Source organism: Heliangelus exortis, chromosome 9 (assembly GCF_036169615.1).
Source record: "Heliangelus exortis chromosome 9, bHelExo1.hap1, whole genome shotgun sequence".
NCBI lineage: Eukaryota > Metazoa > Chordata > Aves > Apodiformes > Trochilidae > Heliangelus > Heliangelus exortis.
In genome coordinates this window covers 15,143,413-15,170,386 of record NC_092430.1, presented here as the reverse complement: position 1 = coordinate 15,170,386, position 26,974 = coordinate 15,143,413, and the positions used below count along the sequence as shown (strand labels likewise).

At 44.4% G+C, this 26,974-nt stretch overlaps 1 protein-coding gene across 19 annotated transcripts in view; it reads left to right on the top strand.

The window, feature by feature from the left end:
* Positions 1 to 20,708, top strand: part of IL1RAP (interleukin 1 receptor accessory protein) — a 51,735-nt gene extending 31,027 nt beyond the window's left edge. For 6 of the 19 annotated variants that reach the window (XM_071752302.1, XM_071752303.1, XM_071752304.1 and 3 more), the window contains exons 7-11: positions 879 to 1,008; positions 1,885 to 2,033; positions 4,320 to 4,469; positions 5,389 to 5,532; positions 14,569 to 17,223. In XM_071752302.1, the coding sequence (XP_071608403.1) occupies positions 879 to 1,008; positions 1,885 to 2,033; positions 4,320 to 4,469; positions 5,389 to 5,532; positions 14,569 to 15,293 (1,298 nt within the window). In that variant the 3' untranslated portion in view covers positions 15,294 to 17,223. The other 13 variants (XR_011727490.1, XR_011727489.1, XM_071752314.1 and 10 more) reach the window with 11 other exon arrangements.
* The last annotated feature ends 6,266 nt before the right edge of the window (positions 20,709 to 26,974 follow it).

Here is a 26,974-nt window from a genome sequence, read left to right as displayed (position 1 = left end):
CACAAGTTGCCTGGCAGACAGTGTGGGGTGCCAGTTTTCAGTGTCAGAATAGGAGAGTACAGCTTTAAAAGTTAATTTTTTGCAAGCACAAATATTGATGTTCAGGCATGGAGGTACAGGACTGCAGAAGCAGATAAAACGGGGACCCAAAGCTGCTTAGGTAAATTTCTGTAGGACCTTGTCTCAGCCCTGTTCCTGGCTGAGACAACCCACCCTCATTCAGCCTCTCAAGCGCTTCAGCCTTCTGTCCACTTCTTGCTCATCTCCTCTCCCTTTTTGGTTGATTACTTCCTAAATAATGACAGTTCTCCATATGGTGGCCTCGCAGCATTGTGTAATGGGGTACCTACCAGACCCCTTCCCCCAACCCATCTGTTTAGACTGATAGCTCCTTGGAGCAGTTCCATGTATTAAATGGATCATGTCCCATTACACTGCTGTAATAATTGTGCCTATGATTATGATTAGCAGTGGACTCTAAAGCACAGCCTTTTTGGCTCAGAATGTCAGGCTTCTTCCACAGTCACTCTAAGTCACTGTGGACTGATCACACTTACGGACTGATCAGAGATTTCCACATTCCCAAGCTCGATTTTGAGGGAAAGGTCCAAATACCAAAGTACTTTTGTGGAGCAGGATGGATCTCTTAGTGGAAGACAAGGGCTTTGTAACACTTTTAAGAAGGCAGGATGTTTTTTTCCTACTTCTTTGTCTATCATAAATCAATGTTAAACTCATCAGGTGTCTGAAAGGGGATGTTGACTTCATTCCTCCTGAAGAGAGGCAGCACTCAGGCTGGTAGAATCACTGGAAAACATTGAAGTCAGGGTGATGCTGTTCCTGCTTTGCAGTACCTCACAGTGGTCCTTCCTTCCCAGGAGATGACCTTGTTCTGTCCTGTGAAGTCTTCTTCACCTTCCTGAAGGACTCCCGGACTGAGGTGTGGTGGACCATAGATGGGAAAAACACAGATGATGTCATGGACCCCAAGATAAAAGTCACACAAGGGTAACATGAATTTCATTTGCATCTAGCTCTCTTGGGCCTTGCACAGGGGGTGTGGGTACAGAAATGCATCAGTCCCATTTTCCTTTGCAAGGAAGTGTGGAGTTCTCTACTTCGCTGTTAATCCCTGTGCCTGCTCCATGCCCAGATGAGCACCAGCCAGCCCCAGGGAGGAGGCCCACAGACCCCTTCTTGTAGAAGTATTCGATAGACTTTTGTATGTACACCAGTTCACATCATCACCTGTTCAGGTCCTGGTAGTGTTGCCAACAACTGGTGCTGTTGTCTGACTTCTAAAATGGGCAGAGACAATTAAAAAAATTAGTATTATACAGAGTATTTATCAGGAGCAATGGAGATTCAGTTACATGAAGAATACAGAGATGGAAAGTCCTGTTTGCTGGGTGTCAAATTACATATGGGAGACAGTCTCTGCTGCAGTTGGTCTGCAAACTTCTGTAAAAAAGGAAATAATGTTATCCTCACTTTGCAGATGATCAGCTCAGGCAGAGAGGGACAAAGCCACTCATCCAGGATTGCACAGGGAAATGATGTGGGCTCTGAATCCCAAGTTCTTGAGATCTTGTTGCTTTGTAAACAAGAACTTCCTTTATCTCTAAAATGCAACATGCCAGTGCTGCAATGAGAAAATTGAGTGGCAAAATAAATACTAAGGAAAATCAGATAAAAGAGCAGCTACAGCTGCGTTAAAAACCGAAGTGTGTATTGATCTATAATTATCAGTTTAGGTGTTTCGGGTTGGTTTTTTTTATTTTGCCTTTTTTTAACAAGAGTCGGGATATATCACAGAAAGGAATATTTGTCACTAAGAACTTTCTGCAGTTTCACATATGTAATGCTCTAGTTTTTCTCTTGCAGTGAAACTACTAGAGATTTTGAAGACAAAACTGTCATAAGGACTCTAACAGTTGCAAAAGTCACACCAGAGGACTTGAAACGGAATTACACTTGCTATGCCAGAAATGCCAAAGGCGAGGACCGTAGCCAGGCCGTCGTGCGCATGAAAGGTAAAACACTTGCAGGGCATGGGTGTGGAATCAGATGTGTTCAGAGGGGGCTCTTGGTCCTGCGTTGCTCCACAAAACAGTAGTGGAACAAACAATTTCATCAGGACTTTTCCCCCAACACACGCTGTTCTGTATGCATTGCTGTGTTACAGCTGTCATACTGCACCACTTCTTGGAGACAGGGAGCAAAGGACACATCTCCTGTATACCCTAATGTGGTTGAGTACTTGGGAAGAGAGAAGGCTGAATAGAGCTGTTGTTCTTATCCTAACCATGTATCCTATAACTGAAGGAGGGCTGAAGGGATGGGCTGCTTGCAATGGTTTTTGCATTGCAAAAGGCTGATTGATTGAGGGTTTTGTGTGATGCAACAGCTACCAGAAGGCAGACTGCTCTTGTTGACATGGCTCAGGGAGTAAGACAGTTTAGCTGTGACATTCTGTGGTTTTTACTCCTTGCTGTGATGATGATGTAGTCTAGATACTGACATCTCAGAATGGATGGTATGGACTGGTCCAGCTCTGTTCAGTGTGGCATTTTTCCTACATCTTTCTTTCATCAAAGATTTTGTTCCTGTTTCCCAGCTCCACCCCTCAGAAATAATAACTGAGCCTTCACTATAGGTATGTGAGATTCCATGCTTCAGGTGGATATTTCTGCCTCCTTATAAACCTCAACTGGACTTTCAACACCTACTTACTGTAGGTCAGACCTCCTCTGTCCCATAAGGAACAATGTCCTGTCTTGTGTAGCTCATGCCAGGCACCACCTTCCTCTCACTTGACCCTGTTAGCATGGGAAGGCTCACAGAGGTCCTCACTGGAAGAGCCCTTTCTTTTCCTTCCTGGTAGTTGTCCTCCTTCCTTTCTAGTCCCATTCCCTTGAGACAAGCCATTTTCTGCATCATTAGGAAAGAACATGAAAGAAAATACACAACTGAGGCTGAAGCTATTTGCTAGTGTAGGTGTTCATTCTACATACATAATGCTTCTGGTATGGTGATGTTTGTACATTCAGCAGAAGTGAATCTAAAGTCTTCAGATTCTTTCTTTATATAGAAGTGCTCTGTACTTTTGTCTCTCTTTATTGCCCATCTGCTCCTGGGCAATTGAGGGGGTTTGTTCTTAGCAGACCTGGTTACTCACTACTCCTCCTTTCTGCTCTATTCCACAGCAAAATCCAAGAATCACCTCCACCACTGCCAGCAACCTTAAGCTAAGCTCACTGCAGACCATCCCACTGCATTTAAAAACATCAAGCATGTCAGAACCTAACCCCTCATGACTTGTATTTCAGTTTTTAGCAGTAGATATATATGCTGGCTCCAGCTCTTCCATTACGTTAGTTATATATGTTTCCTGCTTTTTCTAGATTTCCCTCTCCTAATGTACTTCTGCTCATCATCAAATGAAAGTTGTTACATTCCTTCCATTTTTGTTTTTGTAAATCCGTTTCCAATAAAACATTAAATCTTGGAACTTCATGTTTTCCGGTTAATACTCTTCTTTTATCATATAGTTTGCCAGTATTCGTGTCAGTTGCCAGCTGAATTGCCATAAAAATGGAGTTGCTCAGGGAGGTAGTTAGAAGTGTTATTTGCTGTCCTTAATACAAAGCAGCAGCAGTGGTGTGACAGACACTGTTTGAGATGGAAAGGGGCCTGTGGTGGTCTGGCTTGAGGTCCACAGATTTTCCTATTTGTTTGCAAGCATTTCAGCCTTTTTGCAATGAACTCTGATTCTTCTTTCCTGGTAGAAAACAGTCAGGCCATGGCTAATTATATCCTTGCTGTCAGTCTGGGACAAGCGACAAGAGCTGTGTGTGTTGGGGAGGAAAAATGGTAGCCATTGCCTTTATTTTGCTGCAGGTGAGCTTTGGCTGGCACTCCTAGAAGTGTGTGCTGTTGTGTTGCTCCAAGACTTTGCACGTACTGCATAGGAGGTCACGTTCATGAGCTGGCTTTGGACTGTGCAGATGGTTTCCACCAACACATCATTCTGCCATCTGGCTGCACGCAGCACCTCACAAAGAGAAGTCCAACCTGTGTTTTGACTTGCTCTGCCAGACCAACCAGACATAGTATCCCAGAATGTGGTCTCTAGGGTGGCCAGCCATCACATGTTCTGCCAGAAAAGCCTCTGCTTGGTCACCTTCCTCTGAAGGGCCAGCTTGGCTCTTGGCTCTTCCTCTGTGGTGTTTGGCTGTATGTGACACAAGCTTGTTCCTACTTAGCTGAAGGCCCAACCTGTTATGTAAACTAGACATCCTCTTTCTTTTTGAACCCAGTTATAGCACCGAAATACACCGTGGAACTGGCCTGTGGACTGGGGGCAACCATCCTGCTCGTTGTGGTGCTGATAGTCATCTATCATGTTTATTGGCTTGAAATGGTCCTCTTCTATCGGGCTCATTTTGGAACAGATGAAACCATTCTAGGTAAGGAGTTAAAGGGCTTACATTTATTTTAACCTGCTACAGGCCAGACCATTTTCAAATATGAATTTTCATATAAGTTGTTTTTAACGCTCTTCACAGCATAATGATATTTTGACCTCCCATTTCTCTACCTGCATTCAGTTGTGTGGGTCACTTTAGGGCAAAAGGAATTCAGGCTAGGTTCAGGGGAAGAAGAGCAGTCCTCTGCATTTTCAGCTGAAGTGAAGCATGGATGTGTCGGGCTCCCTGGGTCACTGCCCTGGTGATGGTTGGCTGTTTCATCCAATCTAGATATTCAAGATAAGTCGTTAGTAAGTCCCTGGTTTATCTGGTGACTCTGTGTCAGGATGCAAGAATCCATGATGATTTGCTTTAAAATGTGGGAAGGCATTCAAAAGGATGTATCTGGAAATCATCCTTCTGTTGTCAGTTCTTCCACAGCTTCCTGGTTTTACTGGGAGTTCATCTCCTGGGAATCTGAGCTGAGATTTCTTCCTCAGTAGGGTAAGGAGAGCATTTGAGCCCTTGTGGTGTGAACCTGCCAAAGGAGTGGGGTGGCTCTCGGAGGGTGTAGGCAGGGTGCAAGCCTCTGTCTGTTGGGGCCATTCATGTGGAGAGACAGCAAAGTCAGATGTCAAAAGACAGAAGGACCCTGGGCAGAACAAGCTGCTCATCTTCCTGCAGTCTGGTGGCTTCAGCAACCCAGCTGTGTCCAGGTACCTGCACCTGCAGGCTGGGTAGTCAGAGGTAGCACTGCTGTGTTGCAACAATGGAAATCGATGTGTCTTAACCCATGGTGCCAGGGCTCAAGGCGAGCTTTCCTGTCTGCTTTTTCCATGAGCCAAGTCAAAGGCTCAGCTTGTGCAGTATCCCACGTGTCTCCTCTGCCCTTTGTGTTTCTCTGCACCCCGATGCTCAGATGGGAAGGAGTACGATGTGTACGTGTCCTACGCACGCAATGCGGAGGAGGAAGAGTTTGTGCTGTTGACACTGCGAGGAGTCTTGGAGAATGAGTTTGGGTACAAGCTGTGTATCTTCGACAGAGACAGCCTCCCCGGGGGAAGTGAGTATTTCACAGGGGGCTGTGCTTCATGTGCATCCTCTATTGTTCTAGAAGGTACTGATAGTTGATAGGAACTGGCCTATCCAGATTAACTTTATCTGTTGGGTTTTTTCCCCCCATCTCCATTAACAGTCTCTTGTTGGTATCTTCTAATGTTTTTCCGTTACATGACAATGTTGCATATGCTCCAGGCCACTAAAAAGGTTGTGGTAGGCAAGTGGTGGCTGGTCATTCTGGTTGCTCTTGTCAGGAGTGATGTGCAGGAGTGACTAATCTATCAACATGTGGGAACCAGACCACTGACCTTCATGAAAGCCTTCTGAGCTGCTGTAAAGAAAAATAGGGACAAAGTCAAGGCTAGAAAGAGAAGAGGCAGAGGAAGTGTGATACTGAACCAGACTGGTAGCTCACAGAGGGTAATGCTGAGTGCCTGTAAAAACCAGGAGTGTCTGCTTCAGGGAGGCATGGAGAGGATCATGCCAGCATCAGTGAGAAGATATGCCCTTCTAGAAGGCCTTCTGCTCACCCTCACTAATTAGAGAATCTGTTTGACATACAGTCAGATTGTTGTGGTTAAGAGTACTTTGTTGTATGTAATGAGATTTACCTCTTCACTAAGAGGTAGATTTTTTTTTTCCTACTGCTTCAAACTAAATCAGGCAGGTTTCTGGACACAGCCTCTGCTGGAGGGATGCAGGGAATCATCAAGAATGGAAGTTTATGAAACTCCCTGGATATTCAGACAGTCCCAGAGATACCACAGCAAGGGCACTAATCCCGCCAACCCTTGGTTTCCAGTGCCCTGGGGCTAAATGATCTCTGCCTATTAAAAGTTTGAAACCTGAACTTTTGGCAGTGCAGGCTGCCCCACATCAAGTTAATGGGCTTTGTGTCAGGACTCTACTTAAGACAGCATCTGTGCTGATGGAGTCCACTTGGGTCCCTTTTGGGTAGGACAGGAGGGACTTCTGAAGTCCTAGCTCAGCTATGTGACAGAGGGAGCAGAATCTGTCTGGGATCTGTTATCTTTATTTCCTAGATCATTATGTGAGGCCAAATAAACATGTGCCTCAGTGGACAGGAAGACAGCTGCAATCCTGGTGCTGCTCCTTGAGAGAGAGCCTGGATGACATGGCAAGGCACTCTCCAAGCTCTGTTTGCTTGATGGCAGTGCCAAACTCAGAGCTTGCATCTCCCTCCTGTGCTACTTCTTGCCATCCTTTCCCTTTGGAGAAACTCATTTTCCTCCTAATGCAGCTCTCCTAGTGTCCCTGCCTTTCACCCTCTCCTCTGGAGCACTCCCATCATTGCTCCCTGCTCTCAGGGGGCAGTCACCACCTGCCTCAATCCCGCTCCCTCTGGAGCACTGTGAGGGTGGCTTCTCACTGCATCCCATCTGCAACACTGCTGGGCCTTCCTTATTGCTTCTTAGCTAGGATTTTGCTAATCTCCATTTTAGGGAAGCACAGCAGCCTGGAGAATAGCTTTTGGCAGCTGGTGTCATGCCTCCAGGGTGTATGTCTGTGTCCTGGGTAGAGAGTTATGTTGTCCTTGATGAAGAAACAGTGGGAGGTGGATTATTCTGTGAGTTTGCTGACAGCAGCTAATCAAACACACTTGACAGCTAAATGCAGTTGCCTGTCAGCGTTATTTTATTCTTCATTGTATTTTCTGACCAGTCAAGTGCATTCTCTTGTTAGTGAAGTGTAGAAGATCCTGCGACAGAAGGTGCAAACATCAGTTTTCACACTTACAAGGAATTTTCACATTAATTACACAAAAATGCCTAAGGACAGTCTACCTGGAGATGGTGGAAAATCAAAGAAGATCCACACTCACAGTGATGTGTCTCCAGCTGGAAGGGTGTCACTTTTAGGACACTTCATTAAAAGTCATCAGAGCAGTTTACTTGTCATTTCTAGAAACACTCAAATCTGCTTTTATTGATGACTGCAACAGGAACTGCTGGATGAGTCACAGGAGTTAGGAGGGCAGTATTTCCAAAGTAAATTAACCCATGAGGACACTCAGGGAGGGTGTAGTTACTTCTTGTGTGTCTTTGGTGTGAGGAAACTGAGGGATTACCCAGGGCTATTCTGGATATATACCAGAGGATGTAAGTGTAGGCGTTCAGGCTTCCTGACACCATGTCATAGTCTTTTCCTTGAGTTCATGTATTGAGCAGCTGGCAATTTTCCTGCTTTGCTCCAGAGAGCCTCTTTTTCTGCTGTCACTAGGAGGAAGCTAAATCTGAGCCAACCAGAGCATCCCTCTTGGCCACATGGCATCTTCATCACCCAGAGTGGTGTCACTGCTATGTCACAAAGTGCCGTTTAAATGTAGCTACCTCAGGCATCTCTACCTAGCATGGAGAGGAGGAAACATCTGTAGGTAAGACTGGGGCTGGGAGTAGATGTCACTGTATGGGGCAGTGGGTACCAGCCATGGTATAAGAGGCCCTACATGGAATTGCTTGCAGAGTTGGGAAGCACCAGAATAGTCTTTAGAGGTGGCCTTCAAAGGATATTTTGTACCTTCAGGAGACACCCTAGTATCACACTAATGGCTCAGCAGCATTTTCTTGGCCATCACTAACCACCTCAATGTTTCTTTCTCCCAGTTGTCACAGATGAAACCCTGAGCTTCATCCAGAAAAGCCAACGTCTGCTTGTTGTCCTGAGCCCCAGCTACGTCTTGCAGGGGACACAGGCCCTGCTGGAGCTCAAGGCTGGTCTAGAGAACATGGCCTCCAAGGGCAACATCAAAGTCATTCTAGTGCAGTACAAAGCCATCAAGAAGAGCAAAGTGAAGGAGCTGAAGCAGGCCAAGGCAGCCTTGACTGTCATTAAATGGAAAGGCGAGAAATCCAAGTTCCCAAAGGGCAGATTCTGGAAGCAGCTGCAGGTGGAAATGCCAGTGAAAAAAATCAGCAGGAGTTTGAGCCTTCAAGGGCTCATACATACCCCTGAAAAATGTTCAACACCGTCAGAAAACAAAACAAACCCAAAGTTAGGTCAGGGAGTGGGAAGAAACTCAGGATTTTTGCCATAAAGAACTTGTGTCCCAAGCATTTCAGAGGACAGTCATGCCTCCCTGCAGCTTTTCTACTGCCATGGCAGTGGAGGGACCAAAGACATGTTCACCTTCTCTGTGCAGCCAGCACCTTGGGATAGCATGGTGTCTGGATAGGCCAGTACTCCTGTGGCACCTTCATTAGTATCCAGGACCGAGCTCCTTTCCTCTCCTAAGCACCTTCACTCCTTCCTGGTTGTTGGTCCCCGTTGTGAAGTGTTGGGGACAGTCACTATTCAGTCTCCAGCTGAGAGCCTTTCCTACATGTCCTAGCCACAGTCCCAGTGACTGTGGGATCACAGATTTTTGCTTCAGTGGGTGGAGCATGGACTCTTGAGGCTTCTCATCTTTGCTCCCCACATTTCTGTAAGCACAGGTGCATTCAAGTAGATTTGCAATGGCTGTTACAAAAGCGCTTAGAAAAAATTAAGCTCTTCCAGATTATATCTGTCTTAACATTTCTATGAAGTCCCAGTCTCTGGGACTCTGTGGTCTCCCAAATACCCCAGATCCTTCAGGACTGTAATGCTTGCAATTCAGGAAGAATCTCTCATTACTACAGGCCATGGAGCATGTCTGAGATGTTTCTTTGTAGAGTAAACTCAGGAATTTCACAAGCATGGAAGGGACCCCTCGTTTACTACTGAGCCCACCTACTGTTTCTATGCTGCTGGCAGGGGGAAAATATTGTGTAGGGGCCTCTGGGGTGGCACAGGATACATGTTCAGATCCCAGGAGACTCAACAAACTTATTTGAACTTATTAAAAGCTACTAGGTCTGACGTTCTGCGTAAGAAAATGAGGAAAGACTGTGAGGGTTGGGGTTGTTCAGCCTGGAGAAGAGAAGGCTTTGGGGTGACCTTACCTAAAAGGGGCTTATAAGAAAGATGGGAACATACATTTTAGCAGGGCCTGTTGTGACAAGATAAGAAGTAATAGTTTTAAACTAAAAGAGGGGAGATTCAGACTAGATTAATGGAAGAAATTTTTTACAGTAAGGGTGGTGAAACATTGGAACAGTTTGCCCAGAGAGTGGGATAATGCCCTGTCCCTGGTAGTATTTAAACCCTGCTTGGATGTGGCTCTGAGAAGCCTGATGTAGCTGAGGATGTCCCTGACCATTGTAGGGGCAGTGGACTAGATAACCTTTAAAGGTCTCTTCCAACCTAAACTGTTCTATTATCCTATGAAGACTCAGTGTTCTCTGCCTGAGTATGAACAAATCACCTTTCATTGTTCAAGGTTCAGTTTTAAGTGAGCCTTGGCTTTACAAAGCAGGTCCCTGCCCATCTTTTTTCCAGCCTAGGGATGCAGGACAGAGGATGCATCTTGGCTTCTGCAACCTTTGCACAAAATGGAAACATAAAAAACCACTGAGAACCAGTCCCTGCATCAGTGGGAGGCAGCAGGCATAGGAGAGGACCCGATGCATTAACCCCCAGCAGAGAGGCTTTTCAGACTGAGGAAGGGGATAGTCCTTTCCCTTGCAGGACAGACCAAAGCTCAGTAGGACCCTGGCATCAACTGGTGCTGTTAGTCAGTGTTTTCACATAAAGCTGCAAGCTGTGGGGGTGTCTCTATACTCCTGTAGCTCCTAATACAAGGACCTGCCCACTTGATTGTGTAATTCAGTATGATACACAACAAATGCAGGCTTTTTTTTTTTTTTTTTTTTTTTTTTTTTTTGTCAATAATGCTTGCTCCTGAGTCACCTCTGACTCATGCTTTCTCTTTGTTGGTGTCCAGTGGGTGAAACACAGCCATTCATAATGGCATTTAAAAAGCACTACAATTTGGAGTCTTTGCCCTGTTCACCCAGGTGAGAAGGGAGGTTCCAGGGCATCACAGTAAACAGCCCTTCCCTAAAAGGGGGGGGGCTGAATCCTGGCATTGGCAAAGCTCCTTGCTCTTAGTGTCTCATGATTAATTATGTTATTCCAGGGCAGTGGGAAGGTGCAGGGGACCCCTGCTGTTGGGCAGGTACTGTACAAATGTAGAATTAATAGAGCTTCTTTCTCACCTTCTTTTTCATCCTTCCCCCTCAAGTAGGCTTTGCTTTAAGCAGATTAAATTGCAGTCAGCTTTACTGGAGGCAGTGGAGCTCCTCATCTGCTCAGAGGTGCTTAAAAGCTTTACTGTTACGAGCTTTTCTACTGTGGCTGGCTGTGGAGGGGCAAGCTGCTTCCAACACTCCAGAAAGCTTCACTTGAACAAGATAGCACCCCAAAACCTTGCTGAGCTTTGTGAAGTTGTTGTCACTGCATCATTTTGCCAAGCTTCACCTTTTTGTTTATTTTCAGCACCCCTGTAATTGGCTGCCAGATCTGCAGGTAAAGGGAAGACCCTGAGACCAAAACAGAGATGCGTTAGGGGTCCAATTTAATTTTTGAAAAAATTGATTAAAAAATACACATAAATCCAATTAACATCCCAGACCTTGCCATGCTGCATCTCACATTTGGCTGAACTACCAAGGGAACTTCTGATGTTTTAGTTAGCTTGATTGTTTTAGGAAGTTAAATCCACCTTATTTATTTTGCTGATTTTATTCAAAGAGGTTTCAAAATAATCCAATGAGCCAGAGCTTTCTCTGACATATATTGCAGTGGCCTGTGGTGCCATTGCAACACCAGAACAGGATTACTGAGAGACATTGGCAGAGCACTCATAAGGAAAAAAGGTGCAGTGGTCTGAAGACCCAAGAGGTCCAGAGGGAGCAGTGTGGAAGGAGTATCACTCAAAGAGGCTCTGCCTGGCTTTGCTGGCAGCTGTCAGGCCAGGCCAGGCGTAAGCCCCCGTCCCAGCTGTAATGCAGGTCTGTGAAACCTCAAATCTACCTGCCAATTCATCCTGTGCCACATGTGGTTTGCATCATGGGATTATGTCACAGCATCTGTTGAGTTCAGTTGATTCATTTGAATTTCTGTGCTTAAACTTCATGTTTATCAAGATGCAGCCCATGAAAAATTCCTCATGTCAGGGGGGAACAGCATGGCATGAACTGAGAAAAAGTATCTTCCCCCCGCCCCATGCCATTTGATGTTTTACTGATACTCTGGAGTTTTCCCTTTCTTTTCTGTATGTTTTTGTCTTTGTGTTATTTGGTCTGTGAAATGTCAGTATTATTTTATTTTGCTTTTCAATAAAACATTTCCACATTTACATTTCAGTCCTTGTGCATTTCTCATAAGTATCATTTTCCTCCCCCTTGCCTGTGAAAGGCCATTAAAGAAAGATGACTGTGTACAGTCCAAGCATCAAGATCATTTGGGCCACCCCCTTAGAGAGAGGATGTTTTCCTGGCTGTTTCGTGATGTGCCTGCAGAGATGCTGAGACACCACCACTGCTACCAGGGCCATGCAAGCAGAATGCAGAGATGCACAGCATTCAGATGTCACCAAGCAGTGGACACGCACATGCAGAAAGTCTCTGATTGCTCACTTGGCAATCATGAGATAGAAAGTTGGGAAGGGAGAGACCAAGTCAGAGTGTTGAACAGAAATCTTGGAAATCTGCCCAAACCACATAGATCAAACTCTCTCCTAGGCTGCTTTGCCCATCACCTCCCAGGTAATTGGCTTTTGCCCTTGTTTGCATGTTAGCAGGTAAGTTGAGAGCAAGCCTAGAACTCCCAGACCACTAGAAAAAAAGGAATACTTGTGACAAGCTAGGAATTTGGGGTCTATGGGGCATGAGATCTGTGACTTCCCAGCTTTTGTTGGGCTGGGACAAACATCTTGCTCTTCTAAGCCCTTTGCTGCATCTCTCGGGTGCAGTAGGGGAAACACAAGTAAACAAAAAAAACCCAAAACCCAACCACCGTGTCCTTCATAACCATGTAGTAAAGATGGAAGTTTTTTGGTATGAAGAGTATTGAAGAATATCAGATTCCCAGCTCTGTTGATAGTCAAAGCCCTGCAGCATTACTCCTGCCCGTCCTGTCCTGCCTGCACACTGTGAAGTGGCCACTGTGAGCTGGGATTATGTTGTAAACTGAACATCCCAACATATTCTGGTTAGCCAAGTCTAAAAGCATCACGTTCTCAGAAATAAAACCTATCTTTAGGAATCTGAGCATTTTCCCTACCAAAAAAGTGTCAAATCTCAAAAAGTGTTGCAAATTTGAAATTAATAAAAGAAAACCACTGCTAGCACCTCAATCAAAACATTTCATTTCAGCAGTGTTGGAATCAGTCACGTTAATTGAACCTGTGCTTCCTGAGCAGGCAGATAGAATAGGTGACCTCCCAGGAGCTGCTCCTGCCCACTTTTTGCTGTGGTTCTGTGATTTTAGTGTAAAAAAAAAAAAAAAAAAAGACCTTTCAAATGAGCAAAGGAGCTTTTTCTTTCGTAAAATGTTGAAGCTGAATGAGGTCTGGACTCAGTAAATTGGGAGATTACTGTGAATTCTTTGTGCCTTTGAAATAGGATGGTAAAAACATTTCACAGATTTAAGTGGCAATTCTGATAGACCTAACTTTATAGAATTCTTGTTTTAATTAATTTTTGTTTTCCTCTGTAAGTTGTGTGTGTGGAAATCCACCCCCAAACTGTATACAAGAAAAAAAAATCCAAATTGTTTAATTTAAATTCCAGTTTTATGTTAAAGATCCAAACAGTGTCTAACTTTCTCCAGTAAGGTTTTCTTGTCCAAAATTTTTCCTATCCCAAGTTCTTGGTTCCCAAATAACCTAGTGACAATAAGTTTTACAGCTAGTCATACATCTTTGAAAAAAATTATTGCTCTATACAGTATTAAAACAAATGCAACTGGGTACAACACAGTACACCTTCTGCTTAAGGAAATAAGCAGATAAAAAAAGAGACAGCCAAGTACTGGAAGAGTAGGAGGCATTGCCCTTGCAGGCAAGAAGCAGCATTTTTATTTTAATAAAAGCCCAGTGTTCCTCTGGCAGAGAGGAAGGTGAGTCTTCAGACTGAGTAATCAAGACTTAAGCAGTGTGAAAAGAGATGGGAAGAGCAGAGAGCTCTTATTCCCAGAACAGTTCTTTGCAAGTCATTCCTACAAGGCTCTTGTCATTAAGTGTGCAAGAGCTCTTAGTCCAGCGCTCTCTGTCCTGCTTGAACATCACCTCAGGCTCCCCCCCTCCATCTCAGGCACCAGCACTCAGTATGTGGGTGGCTTTTTTTAAAGGTTTTACAGTTCTCTTAATCAGCTCGGGTTAATTTGCCAAGAGCCACAGCCCTATTAAGTGGCATCCTTTCCACTGCTCAGCCATTAGCCATGACACTTTCAATATGCTTGCTGCATCCCAAGCCATAACTAGAAGTCCAAGGACATCCTGAAGGGTTGCTGCTTTTCAACATTCATAACAAACAGCTGCTGCCCTTACCTGGCACTGTTCCAGTAAGCATCTTGCTAGCTTTACAAGCTGCAATTAATCCCAAGAAATGCCTTGAAGGACAGTATTTTCACCCCAATCATGGCTATAGGGGAACTGATGGAGAGGTTTAAGGCTGACATTTTTGCTTTCTAAGTTTGGAGGTGTGAGAGTACGGCAGGTGGGCCTTGGCCTCAGCAGTGTGAGCTGTGGCATGATTACACGATTGTTTCACTTGGTTCCCCTGGTGCAAAGGGCTGTCAGAGCTGTGGGCAGCTGTGGTTCCCAAACAAGACCTGCCCTGTATCAAACACCTACACATCCCTGGGCAACAGTGATGCCATGCATGGTAGAAGTCGGAGTTAAGTCCTGGCTTATCTGGCCATCCTGGCTTTACATTTACCATTCAGTCTTCACAAAAACCTAATGCCAAGATGAAGAGCTGCTATTGCTCCTGCACTACCTGCTGACAGGGGTTTGGGCCCATTAAAAGTCTCTGGGTTTGTGCCAGGTTACCCTCTGTGGGAGGGGGGGATCTGCTCAAGTTATGCCATCAAGCAGCTTTCTTGAGCTTTTCTCTCCCTCTTGTGCACCCCAACTCCTCTGCTCTTGCACTCTTAGATACCACTGAAGCCGTGTTCAACTTCATCCAGAGAAGCCGCAGGATGATCGTGGTCCTGAGCCCCGATTACTTGACAGAGAACAGCATCAGTCTCCTGGAGCTGAAGCTGGGCATCATGTGCCAGAATGCCATCGCCACCAAACTCATCGTGGTGGAGTACAGGCCGCTGCAGTGTACCCACCCCAGCATCCTCCAGCTGAAGGAGTCTGTGTCCTTTGTCACCTGGAAGGGGGAGAAGTCCAAGCGCTCTGGTTCCCAGTTCTGGAAGGCTCTGCGGTTGGCCCTGCCGCTGCGCAGCCTGAGCGCCGGCACCGGCTGGAATGAGAGCTGCTCCTCCCAGTCAGACATCAGCCTGGACCCCATCCAGAGGAGAAGAAGCAGGTTGAAAGGGCAGCCTGACCCCTGGGGCACTGCTGCAGGGACTCTGGCTCCTGGAGGGACGGGCCCAGCCCCTGAGACAAAGGCCAAACACCGGGCCAAGCACATCTTGATGTGCCAGTGTTGTGGGACCTATTGCAATGGCAGCAGCAGACTCAAGCGCAAGCATCGGGCCGTGGCTGAGCCCAAGTGGGACTCTCACCCCTGCAAGCTGGGCATGGGCAGGCCCACGGCACAGGGGGTTCAGGGCAGAAGTCACCCTGAGCCCCCTCCTCCACAGGCTCCCGCTCTCGCCCTCTGCCATTACAGCGATGTCTCGAACAACAATGACTTCTACGTGCTCTAACCCAGAGGCAGGCGGCACCGCAGCTGCTGGGCCTGAAAAAGAAGCTCATGGCAGCCTCAGCTGAGATATTTTAACCATATCACAGGCTGAACGTGGTGTCAGTTCCCAGCTAGCATGGAGGACTGCAGCAGTATCACCCCCGTGCTGGTGATCTGAGCCAGGGACCAGTGGCTGCACCAAGAGCAGTAGCTGGGGCTGCCTGCTCTGATCCTTCTTCTCTTTAGTTTAAATTGCAAAATGGAGCTGAAAATGTGTTTCTCTGGTGTTGCTTTTCCCCAGCTGTGGTTGTATTTATGCTCCCAGGGTTGGGGATAGGATGGCATATCCTGGGCCAGGAGTCAGAAGGGAGGGAGGGGATGGGGGGAAGCCATGCTCCAGTTGGCAATCTCTGGAGAGATGAAGTGAACCTGCATTTTGTAAAGGATAAAACTTTACTAATGAGGGTAACAGCAGCCCCCCACCAGTACAGGAGTGTGCCATGCAGTTCAGTGTGTTACCCTTTGTGGTCTAGAAATACTTGGTCAAAAGTTTTAAGATAAGTCCCTTCTCTCCCAATAAAGGTGATTTCTTTAATCTGTCACAAGTCCCATGGGAACTGGGAAATGCTGGAGCCTTTTGTTCACCAGGCAGTGCCTGGGGAGGTGGTTTGCCCAAGCTGCCTGAGGTGTCCTACTGTTCCCAATGCTTCCAGTGGGCTCCTGGGCTCAGTCCCTCTCCTGGCTTCACTACGTGATGGATTTGTTCAGTCAGTTGCATGCCTTTCATGCAGCAAGAAAGAAAACCATTACAAATCTAGGTAAATATGATTTTTAAATTTTTCTGAGCAGACAATGATCTGAGGGATAGAAGCAAGACCTAAACCACAAACACCTCAGGCACTGGAGCTGAGGGGTCAAAACTCAACTGTAGTTTATTAAATAACTGAAAGAGCCTTTGAACAGTCTCCTTGGGGCTGCTGTTTCCCATTTGAGCTGGCTGTCATCCACAATGAAAACTTCATTTTCCTGGTTCCACTTTGTATAAGGACTCCTCTCCTTGCTAAGGGAGGGTGCTGACCCGGGAGGTTGGCTGTTCAGTTTCAGCTGATGCTCAGACACACCAGACCAGGCAATACACTGCATTTGTTTTCTTTCCCTGAGACAAAATATAGAAAAGTCTCCTTCACCACACTCTGGTCAGTCTAGTTGTTGCCTCTCTGGTTGGCAAGTAATTATTTTTCTTCTGTCTTGGAAATACAAACTGAGCCCTTGGGGTACAGGGCCTGTGTTCCCCAGCACAGACCCTTTTCTGATGTCCTCAGCTGAAGCTTTAGTGAAATTGCTGGAGCCTTGAGGAAGAAAGGGGCCACATCTCATTCATTTTATTAGCTCTGAAGCCTAGTTATGATTCTCACATCTCCTTCCTCCCTTCAGCAGCCACTTTCCCACTATAGTCCCCACTTTTTCCATCCTTTCTAAGAACAAGCACAGCTGATGGCTCTCCCATTACAAGTCTCTGTGAGCTGAATCTTAATGGCCCTTCTGCAACAGATAGGAAAAATAGAAAAAAAACCAAAAAACCTGTTGGTGAAACAAACTAAATTAAAAAAGGGCAAAGAGCCCATACCAGGTCTTAGGAATTAGAAATTCAGGCTCTAGAGTACTCCCCAGGCATGGATTTCTCTGTAATTTCAAGAACACACATTTTAAATGGTTTAAAAATGCTTTGTCCATATATGGCCATTCTCAGTAATCAAAGAGAAAGAGCACAAATGAGATATTTGGAAAATAAGCTGATAAATTGCCAAATGCTTTGTAGGAAGCAATCGAAATACTATTAAATTGGTAAATTGTTCCAGTTGCTTACAACTAAGTGTGGGATGGTACTGTCAATGAATCTGGTAGAGCTGAAATCACAAACTACAAAATACAAATAATTTGCAATCAGTCAACCTGCAGAGTCAGCATATTTATTATTTGTTGGCATTTAAACAGCTTTCATTTACAGATCTTGCCCTTATTTGACCATGGTGTTGTCTCAGTCAACTACAGCAGTCCAAAGATCTGGAAACAACAGCTGGAGCTTGTAGCAGATGTACAAAATGGCCAAATCCAGCCTTTCTGGGCAAAGTGTCATCTCTTCATGAAAGAAGAAATGCAAACGGGTAAGAACCATTGCCTCTCCTGTTGCTTCAACAGAGCTGGTACAATTTTACTAACCACCAAACTGATGGAGCGTTTTCATCACTCTTTTAATAAAAACTGAGATGTGGTGGGTTTCAGTGCGTACAGAGCCTTTCCCTCCTGAGACCACACACCCAGAGCCTGAAGGCATGCAATGCTGGATGTCTCTGCAAGGACATGGGAACTAAATTTCAGAACCAATTTAAGTTGTATTTGGGGGTATTTTCAAGCAACATCTGAAGCACCCGCCTTTGGGGTGGTGTCTGCCCGGTGGAACATACACAGAGTAAGGGTATATCCCAGAGCCATGTCAAGCAGGTGAGGGGAGACCATACAAGGGTAGGCAAGCAGGGGTACCCATAACATGGAGCTGCAGCCTGGGTGATCATAGGTGCTGCTTGCTCACCGTCCAGGCACTTGGCCCCATCTGGCACCCAGTGACACGTGGCAGGAGTAGAGAGAAATGCTAACAAATTACCTCATAGGTGCCTGCCCAAATCCAGGTGAAAGAGGCAAGGTGTGACTCTTGTTCATATGATGCTCATGCTACGTACCATTGCTGGTCATGCTGGGGAGAGGCTGCAGCTCTAAAAAGACATCATAAATGCACCACTCAGGCCCCTTTTGTAAAGATGTTAATGAGACAATAAATGCTGCAGAATGGTTTGTGGAAGAATATGACTTTAATTCTTCTTCATACCAGACACTGTAATGGCCAGACACAGGGGACACATTTGCACTGTTATGCTTGTAATCAGGCTGATGATTTGTACTTTACTAAAACATATCTGCCACTAAGCCGTTTGGCCTGGAAATATCAAAGAGTTTTCCAACTCATCAGTATTTGTTCAAGTGAATAATCAGCCTCACACTTAACATCATGCCTGATGGTTGTTTTGCCCAGCTTTTGCTTCCAGACAGGGCTCTTGTTCTGTCTTCCTCTGCTGCAGCAGAGAGACTTCTCAAGGATATTTGTCAATGAGGGTATTTGCACACCGTTGCCAATCTGGCAATCCATTGGCCATGAAAGGTTTGTGCTCAAGTTTTTCAAATGGTTTGCTTCCCTTTTTTTTGCTGTTTTGTCATTTTCAGACCACAGGAGACAGAGATATCTCCCCCATCACCTGGGCTGTGCAAGGAGGTGAAGTCTCTGACCCCATTTTATTCATTGCTGCCCACTGACTCTTTCCTTCATGCTGCCACATTTCAGTGGAAAACCAGACTTCATCACTCATCCACTCCAACACCTTTTTCAAGGAGGTGTTATTGTTGAGACGTCCCTCAGCACCCCACCCACGTGATCTTAGATTAATTTTTTTGTTACTCTTCATTGTATCTGCTTGGCGCCAGCTCATCAGGCAATCCAGATCACGTTGCATGCTTGATGAAGCAGGAAATAGTGATGACAGACAATCTTTGTGCCATCTGCCACAGTTATTAACAAATGATGTTTTATTTATCTCCAGATCAGCCATGAAGACACTGACTCCCATTAGAAACATGTTCAATGACAAGTTCTCATCTCTTGAGATCTATTGGGTAATGGATGAAGAACCAAAACCCTGCTGGTAATGTGCACAGGGCTATGCTTACAAAACACTACTACGTTTACACACCTAGAGTTACCAGCCAGGCTGGAAATAGTATCAATGGAAAAGGGACATTTGGGAGTATCTGCTCCCATTGAGCCACGTTCACTGGTTTCTAATTAATTATTTTGACATCTTGAAATTCCATGAGTGGGCAATTCTATGCTGACCAGTCTGGGAATGAGTCTGCAGTGACCCATAAAGATTCACACAGAACTTGAGTTTCCCATTCACAGGAAATCCCACTGTTTTGAGTGGGGTTTTATCTACTCTCCTGTTATCAAGGAGAGCATAGATAGCACGAGATGTCATAAACATTTTCTGTGAAAGAAACAGTTTTCTCAGCAATCTATATCTGTAGCAAATGGAAAACATTTGATTCCCATTTTAACTTCTGTTCAATTTTACATAAACATGTTTTGAAAAGTTTTAAAACAAAGCTCAAAATGTGCTATGCCAAGAGAGTAAAAACCATATTGGTTTTACTTCTGTTTCCCTTACATCATGTTTTGTTAAAGCACTTCATCTTAAATGAAAACAGCATTTTCTTTTGAAAAATAGCTTCCATTATAAACCATCAGATCTGCCTCAGTTATCACACTTGCCCTTTTCTGCATATTGGCTCAGCATTCTGTTGTCAGTATTTGGAGTTTCCTAGTCTTCTAAGATTTATTAAAGAATTAGGTCAGTGGTGCCACGAGCTCCTACACCAGCCCTCTAAGCAATTGAAAAGCCTCCAACTGCAGTCTTACACTGACTGCAAAAAATCAACATGTTTGCGTATCAGAACATATCAGCTCCTCAAATCTCATTCATGTTTGTGTATCAGGTCCAAGAACTTGGCTGTGGATAATGCCTTGCTACCTCTTTCCTTTTATGTATTGCCAACACAAATGGAGATGTCTCTGAAGACAGTAATCCATGCCTTCTGCTTTTCTCATGCTTCTTCAGTACACACTGTTGCCAGTGAAAGAAAATTCAGCTCCATTCATGCTTAAATTTTAATTGCCTGCTCTGTTATGGAGGCAGGCAGGAGTAACATCTAGCATTTTGTTTCACATCTCTGCCTCAAAAGCCTCTGCTCCACTTGTGGTGATGCACGAGAGCAGCTGTTTGCTGCTTGCTGACATTCAGTGACAGCCTTGCTGGCACACGTTCATTTACCTGCACTGAACATCTTGGCGGAGTCAGGCAGCATTCCAAACACCCTCACTATCCCCTTCAGATCTGCACACATGAAAAAAAATTGACCAACCAACCAATATCTGGCTATTGTCCCCTAATGTCTGCATCTGTTTTGACTGGTTGCATGCAGTCCAGAACCACAATCCTGCTGGAGCCCTGGCTCACCCAGATGATAGTACATGCTCAGCTGGTCTAGTTTTTCTCAGTATTTAGCACAAAGCTCACCTAAATGGAGAAAAGTGAGAGCATCTGGGCCATGTGAACACCTGGTCACTACCCATCTCCTCAAATCCGACAATGTATAAACAAAGATGATCTAGCTTCCCATCCTCATTTCTAGTTTCACTAACTGTCTTTCTTGACTGTTTCTATCTGAAGCTTCCAGATAATAACTACTGTCATGCACACAAGCAGCATCCACATATTTCCAGCTGCTTCTACCAGCTTCTACCAGCTTGACTATTAGAGGGAGACAGACTTATCAGGGGCTGGGATTCATCCTCTGGCTGTATTCCAGCCCACCTGCTTGCCTTCAGTCCCTTATTCCTCACTGAAGTATAGCAGCTTGCCTCCTGCTCTTATACCCTGTAAGTACAACAGTGTCTGTAGCACATTCTTCTGTCCATCCTCCACAGGTAAGGAAGCACATTCCAGGTGCTATGCAGGTGTCAGGAGACACCGTTCTTCTCTTGGGAGGCTTTGCTCTCATTTTGTGCTGTCCCAGATGCCATACATCACCTGGCAGCAAACTCCCTGATGGGACACTGGGTCTGCCCAGCTTGTCCCTGCTCATGGTGAGGTGGTCAACACAACAGATGCCTTTGTGCAGTGACTTCATCAGCAAATGTGGGACAAATCTGTGTGCAGACTCCTGTCGAGCAGCTACCAGTGTAATGCCAGAGCATCCAGATCCCAGCAGCCTGCAGGGTGTCACGTCCTGTCACTGGCTGCTTCAGTGTGGTGGGTAGCTTATATTTAGTTTCTAGAAGGTGATGTTATGAAAGGAGATAGAACAAGGAAAGATGTGACGGAGAAAATAGACCACATCATTCCAACTGCAAAAAAAAAAAAAATTATTCTGGCCTTTTCATTTGTACATCTATTTATTACAGAGTTACTTTTTATTTTTGGAAATACAGCACTTGGTGGGAAAATAGCAGCTCTCCATTACAAAGCAAAACTGTGGCCACTCACTTTGCAAACTAAAGATAACCTTTAATATTCCCTGTTTAGCCAATGCTTTTACAGAAACACTGGAACAAGACGAGTACCTTGACCAAAAGCAAACTCTAGGGCTTTTGTTGAGAATTCACAGCTGCCTGGCTGGCACCTTTGCAGCATTCTCCATTACCTGCTGTCACTTTTATCACTCAGTTTGGAACAACTGCTGCATATTTGATTTCATTGCTTCCCTCTCAGTTTGGCTTTTGACCTTTCTTTTTAAATACCATATGTTGCAACCTCCCTGACCTTTTAACTAGGTATAGTTAGAAGCTCTTGCTACCCCTCATTCCTGGCTGCAGAAACAGAGCAGGATTAATACTAGGCAGTAGGAACATGAATATTTTCATTCATTTTTGAAAGATAGAAAGTGCCAAATAATTAAGTACCCTTGCTAGCAGGTGGCAGGGAGAACACATCCCACCTGCAGCAACTCCTTTACTGCTTCAAGCAGCTCCCTCAATGGTCACCCCATTACCCAATCAGTTGATTCTTATTAATTAAATCAGCTGTGTCTGAGGATTATAACCAGGCAAGAAAGCCCTCACAGAAGTGGGGTTAGTTTGAGGTGTGTTGCCTTATGCTTGCTTTGCAACGGGGAGGTGGATCTGAAGATTACCAGAGACTGCTTCTCCTATGGGTTGCCATGGTAAGGTACAACTTATTATTTCCCTTAAATAAAAACACTGGGAGGTGGATATCTGAGTACTTCAGATACCTCACTCTATGTTGTTGTCCCTGGTTACATAGAGATATTATTGCAGAGCAGAGAGAGAAATTTTGTGTCTGCTAGGCTTAGTTAGTTCCTGCATGGTATCTCTGGAAAAACTGAAGGCAAAAATGCTGGTGCTTCCCTCACACTTTCAAAATGAGCTCCTTCGAGTTTTGAGGGTCCAGATTCTCAGTACTTGCAGTGCTGACTAGACAAGATTGCTCTCACCTGTGTGTTCTCTTGCCCTGTTACATGTCAAATAGATGTTTTAGCTAGTGAGCTTAATAGTCTGTCCTGCACTCTCAGTGTTTTTGTGAAGTTAGTCTCCGTTTTGTGACATTCCCCTAGATTAACTGTTACCATGTAAAAGCTGTTCTGAAGAATTCTAGTTGGGATCAACTAATTTTTTATTTTTATTTACTTTTGGTATATATATACATATTTATACACACATATATATATTTTAAGCTACTATTTATTGCTCCTTCTCTGCTGACCCATTTGATTTTGAAGAGATGCACACAATCTTGCAAAAGCCTGACATTGTGTTTGTGACTTGCTCTGCACAGAAGTAGTCAGATAATCAGTAATGATAAATCCAGGTGAAATCCATAACTTGTTGCTTGTTGCTTGTACCTCTCCCACTGTGCCATCCACTGTAGCCAGAAGTGGTTGATTAATGTGCTGGGAGTATATCACACCTTTCCAAAGTGTCTGTGGAGTGTGTTTGTGGGTAATGTAAGCAGGTTATTTTGTCCTTTTCTGCATTTTTGGAGATGCTTTGGCTCCTAATATATGGCTTCATATATAAGGGTGAAGGCTTCACTTTCTTCCATGTAGCTGTAGCCTTCTAGCAACTGTGCTTTTTTGTTAACCCTTGCTATGTTTCTAGGGCTGGGCAAGCAACTACAGACATTAGTACTGTTTTCTGTAGATGGAGCTGGCTAGTGCCCTTCAGGTTATCCTCACAGGAAACACAACCAGCAGCTTCCACTTCCCTCTGCATTAAGCCCATCCCAGAAAGGTCAGTAAGTGGCTGGCCAGGGGTCCTGTAGAGATGATGACAGCACAGGGGACTGTGGGTCATCCTGCTCAGAGCACTTCTGCTGGCATTCCCCTCCCCTGAGCTCTGGCTTCATTCACATTTCTACCACAGGACAACACACCTTGCCACTCCAATAAGGCAGCTCTTTTGAGACATCGTGCTTGCTCTGGACACTCTTGCATGGAGGTGTCAGCTCCTATTGTGTTAACATGCACAGGAGTGCTGTGATATTTGCTCTGTGCTCAGGATGGGATCTCTTCTAGCTTCCCCCACTGACTTCACACACAGATACACACATTTCAAGCTGTCCAGTGTATCTCAAAAGAGCGAAAGTATTTGCTAAAAATATTTATGCACAAATTATTTATGGCCTGGCCCACATCAACCCTGTGGCAGCCGTTACACATTGTCTCACAAAGAGGCCCTTATCTGGAAGAGCACACAGCCAATTTTACAGCCTTAAAGTTACCAAGAGGCAACCCTACTGGCTTTTCAATCAAATCCAAGGAATTTGAGGCCTAGACATTCAATTTAGATGTCAAGTCTTGTCAAGCAGACTCTGCCAAGCTGCTTTCTAATGCCTTCCAACTCAACAGAGCTCTGGTCGAGAGGATCAGAAAATGCTGTACTGCTCCAAGGCATTAGTACCTTTCTCCCCTCCCCCCCAAAAAAAACTAGGGATACACAAAGCAGATCCTCCCTATCTGGAATCAAGATTATAATTATTTTTTCTCCCTACATGCTGCAGAAAGCATTGCAATAGCCTATGAAAGGGGAAAGGACTGGGCACAGAAATTGGAGTTGGCTCACAAACACCCGTTAACGAGAGTGCATATCCAGTCTAGATAGCTTTTGGCTCAAAGCCTAATAAGAGTTCATAAGGCTTTTATTTTTTTAATATGCCTAAGTCTGAAGAACAAAAATTACTCAAAATTCAGTGCAAGGGAGATCCAGCCACTTGTTCTGGACTATTTCTATCTTCATATTGTTCTTTTGGTTATATTTGCCATCTGCAGTGGCCTCATGGGTGCTGGTCTTTAAAACTTCTGTACTAAATATTCCAGCCTCAGCTATTACAGTCAGGATGTGAAAAATGAGCTTTCACAGATAAGAAAGCAGGAGAGGCTCTTGATATATTGTGGCATTGGTGGGATGCAAATGTACTAAAGGACTGACTGGAATATTAGCACATCCCTGCCCAGCTGCTCAGTACCAGTGCTGTTGAGTCAGCTGGTATGGAACATAAAGCATAATTCCTCTGTCCAGTTATGAGATGGCAGAAGGAAAAAGCATTGAAAGCTGTCCCATTTTTAAGCAGGACTGCATGCATCAGTTTCCCCTTCTCCACCAGGTTATTTACCTCCCCAGGGAAGTCAGATTGGTTTGATACACTTCTTTTCATCCAATCCCTGATGATAGGTCCTTTATAATTTCCTTATCTATTCAGATGGGATACTTAGTGACCACTTGCATATCTCAGCTTCTGGAAAGGTTTGTTGTCCCTGGAGTCCCTCTCTGCCCTCTTTTTAAAGTGTTACACTTCCTCCTTTTTATTCCTCTGGGACTCCTGCCCCAAAGGTCCAAAGAGGTCTTTACCTCTTTGAATGCAGTTGCTAATGATTCAGAGGTTTAGCTCAGCTAATTCTTTAATTCTGGTCTAAGTCAGTTATGAGCTACTAAGATCAGTAGCAAAATAATGTGCAATAGCCACCTAATCTGCAAGAGACTATCAAACATCTGCTGTGGTTTTCCTTCCTGCAAAACACTTGGTTATTATCAGAATCAGCATCTTGAACACTTGGTTATGGAACAATCACTCCCATGTCTCTAATGGGTCACGAAACAAAAATTTTAAAGCCTCAAAATCATTGTTTTATCCAATCAGTATCCAGTATCCAATCAGTATTTCCAGGCTGATTTGGAAGGACTGTCTGCGTTATTTTATAGTCATTGGTGATGGTAAAGCTAAGTGTGGATCAGCATCCATATACACTCTGATTGACGTGAATACAAGTGAACAGAGTTTGCCCAAGACTTAAAGATACTTTCTTGGTGTTCCGACCTGGTTTTGGAACGGTGAGCAGGGTGAGGCTCAAACCGAGCCCTCTCCGATGGCCTTGCTCGGTGCCATCTAGTGGCTGCCAGGGCTCTGAGCTCTTAGCACAGAATTCACAGAAGGACCCGTTCTTGGGAAGTGAGCACTACAAATAGCATGAAGTTGATAATCAGACGAGCCCACTCCTAATCATTGTCAGCATTAATCAAGCCACTGAATCTGTGGCAGAGCCCAGAACAGACATGGATCAGAAGAGTTTGGCCGGTTTTAGCCTAGAAAAGCCCATCAGGATCTGAATTCTGTGTAGAAAATCACAGAAAAAGAACCTCCTTAAAAAACACCCCAGATGTTTAATGTGATACTCTGGATATCCAGCACGGATATGGAGCTGGCAGCCAGGCAGGAGTTTCAAGCAGTTATGGACTTCATGTGAGGCTTTCCCTGTTTCTTCTAAATCCTTTTGCAGGAGGTCTGAGCAATTTAATAACTAGACCCAAACTTTTCTCTCCTGCCAACACTATTGCAGCTGATGACACTGATTTGCAGGATATCCTAAGCAAGGCTAAGTTCTTGGGAGCAACTGTAGGTGTTGTAATACACAACTGAAAAGTTCTGAAACTGGCAACTGAGCTAATTATCTAATGCAGCCTTTCCTCGTTCATTCACAAATTAGTTGAGCTGGACTTTGTTGTTGCGGTGCTTTTGTTCTTTGGTATTTTTTTTTTCTGGTTTTGTATGATGGGATTTGCAGTTTTATTGTGGGGTGTTTTTTTATTTCCTTGGTGGCATAGTTGGGTGTTGTGTTTTGGGTTTTGGTTGGTGGTTTGTTTTTTTTTCCACTCTATTGAGGGTTTTGAGAAAATAGCTCCCAAACTGTCTGGAATATTCCTGTTAATTGATCTTTGCACAAAAGTTCGAGAATATTTCTGTGATCAAGCTTCCTACTAAAATGAATAAATGGTTGTGTTTAGGAGACATTATACTCAAAGTGCCTTTCTTAATGTTTTTGTATGAGCATATTAAAAAAATTAATATTTCCTCTGCAAAACCTCTAGATTAAGTTTGAGTTTTTGTAAAATGGATTGATTGCATATATAAACTCCTCTTTTTTTCCCCATTATACACTTATATCCTTATTTGAATAAATTTCCAAATGGAAATTTTCTTTCCATTTCTATGATACAAAGCAATCTAACTGCGTTTACTTTCTTAGGATATCTGTAGCAAAAGCCTCCTAACTTAGCAAAGACAGACTAGAATTTCCAAAATCTAAAATACTAGTACTTTTTCTCATCTTTAAAGGAAAGCTGTTTGTTTCTATACAGTGTTTTCAAAGACTCAGCTTTCCATATAGCTCAGCTATTGCAGCTATCTAGGGAGGTACTCTGATCTCTCTCTTCCCTTGCTACAGTTTAAACAAAGATCAGTAGTATTTTTCCAACTAAGAGCTCTTTTAATAGTCACTTACACAGATCATAGATCACAAAATCTATGGTCTCATAGATTGCAAAATGTGAGCTCATGTTCTGATGAATCGTTGATTGTTTCCAAAGGGTTTGTAGGCAACACAGCTTTGGAAAGGAATGTGGAGTGGCTATTTTTGATTCCAATATTCATCCATTCTTTTTTCCCTAAAATATCCTTTTCTCAGTTCCAAAGCATGTGCAGACTAGAAATAGCATCATCCTTGGAGGATTTTCTTTTACAATTC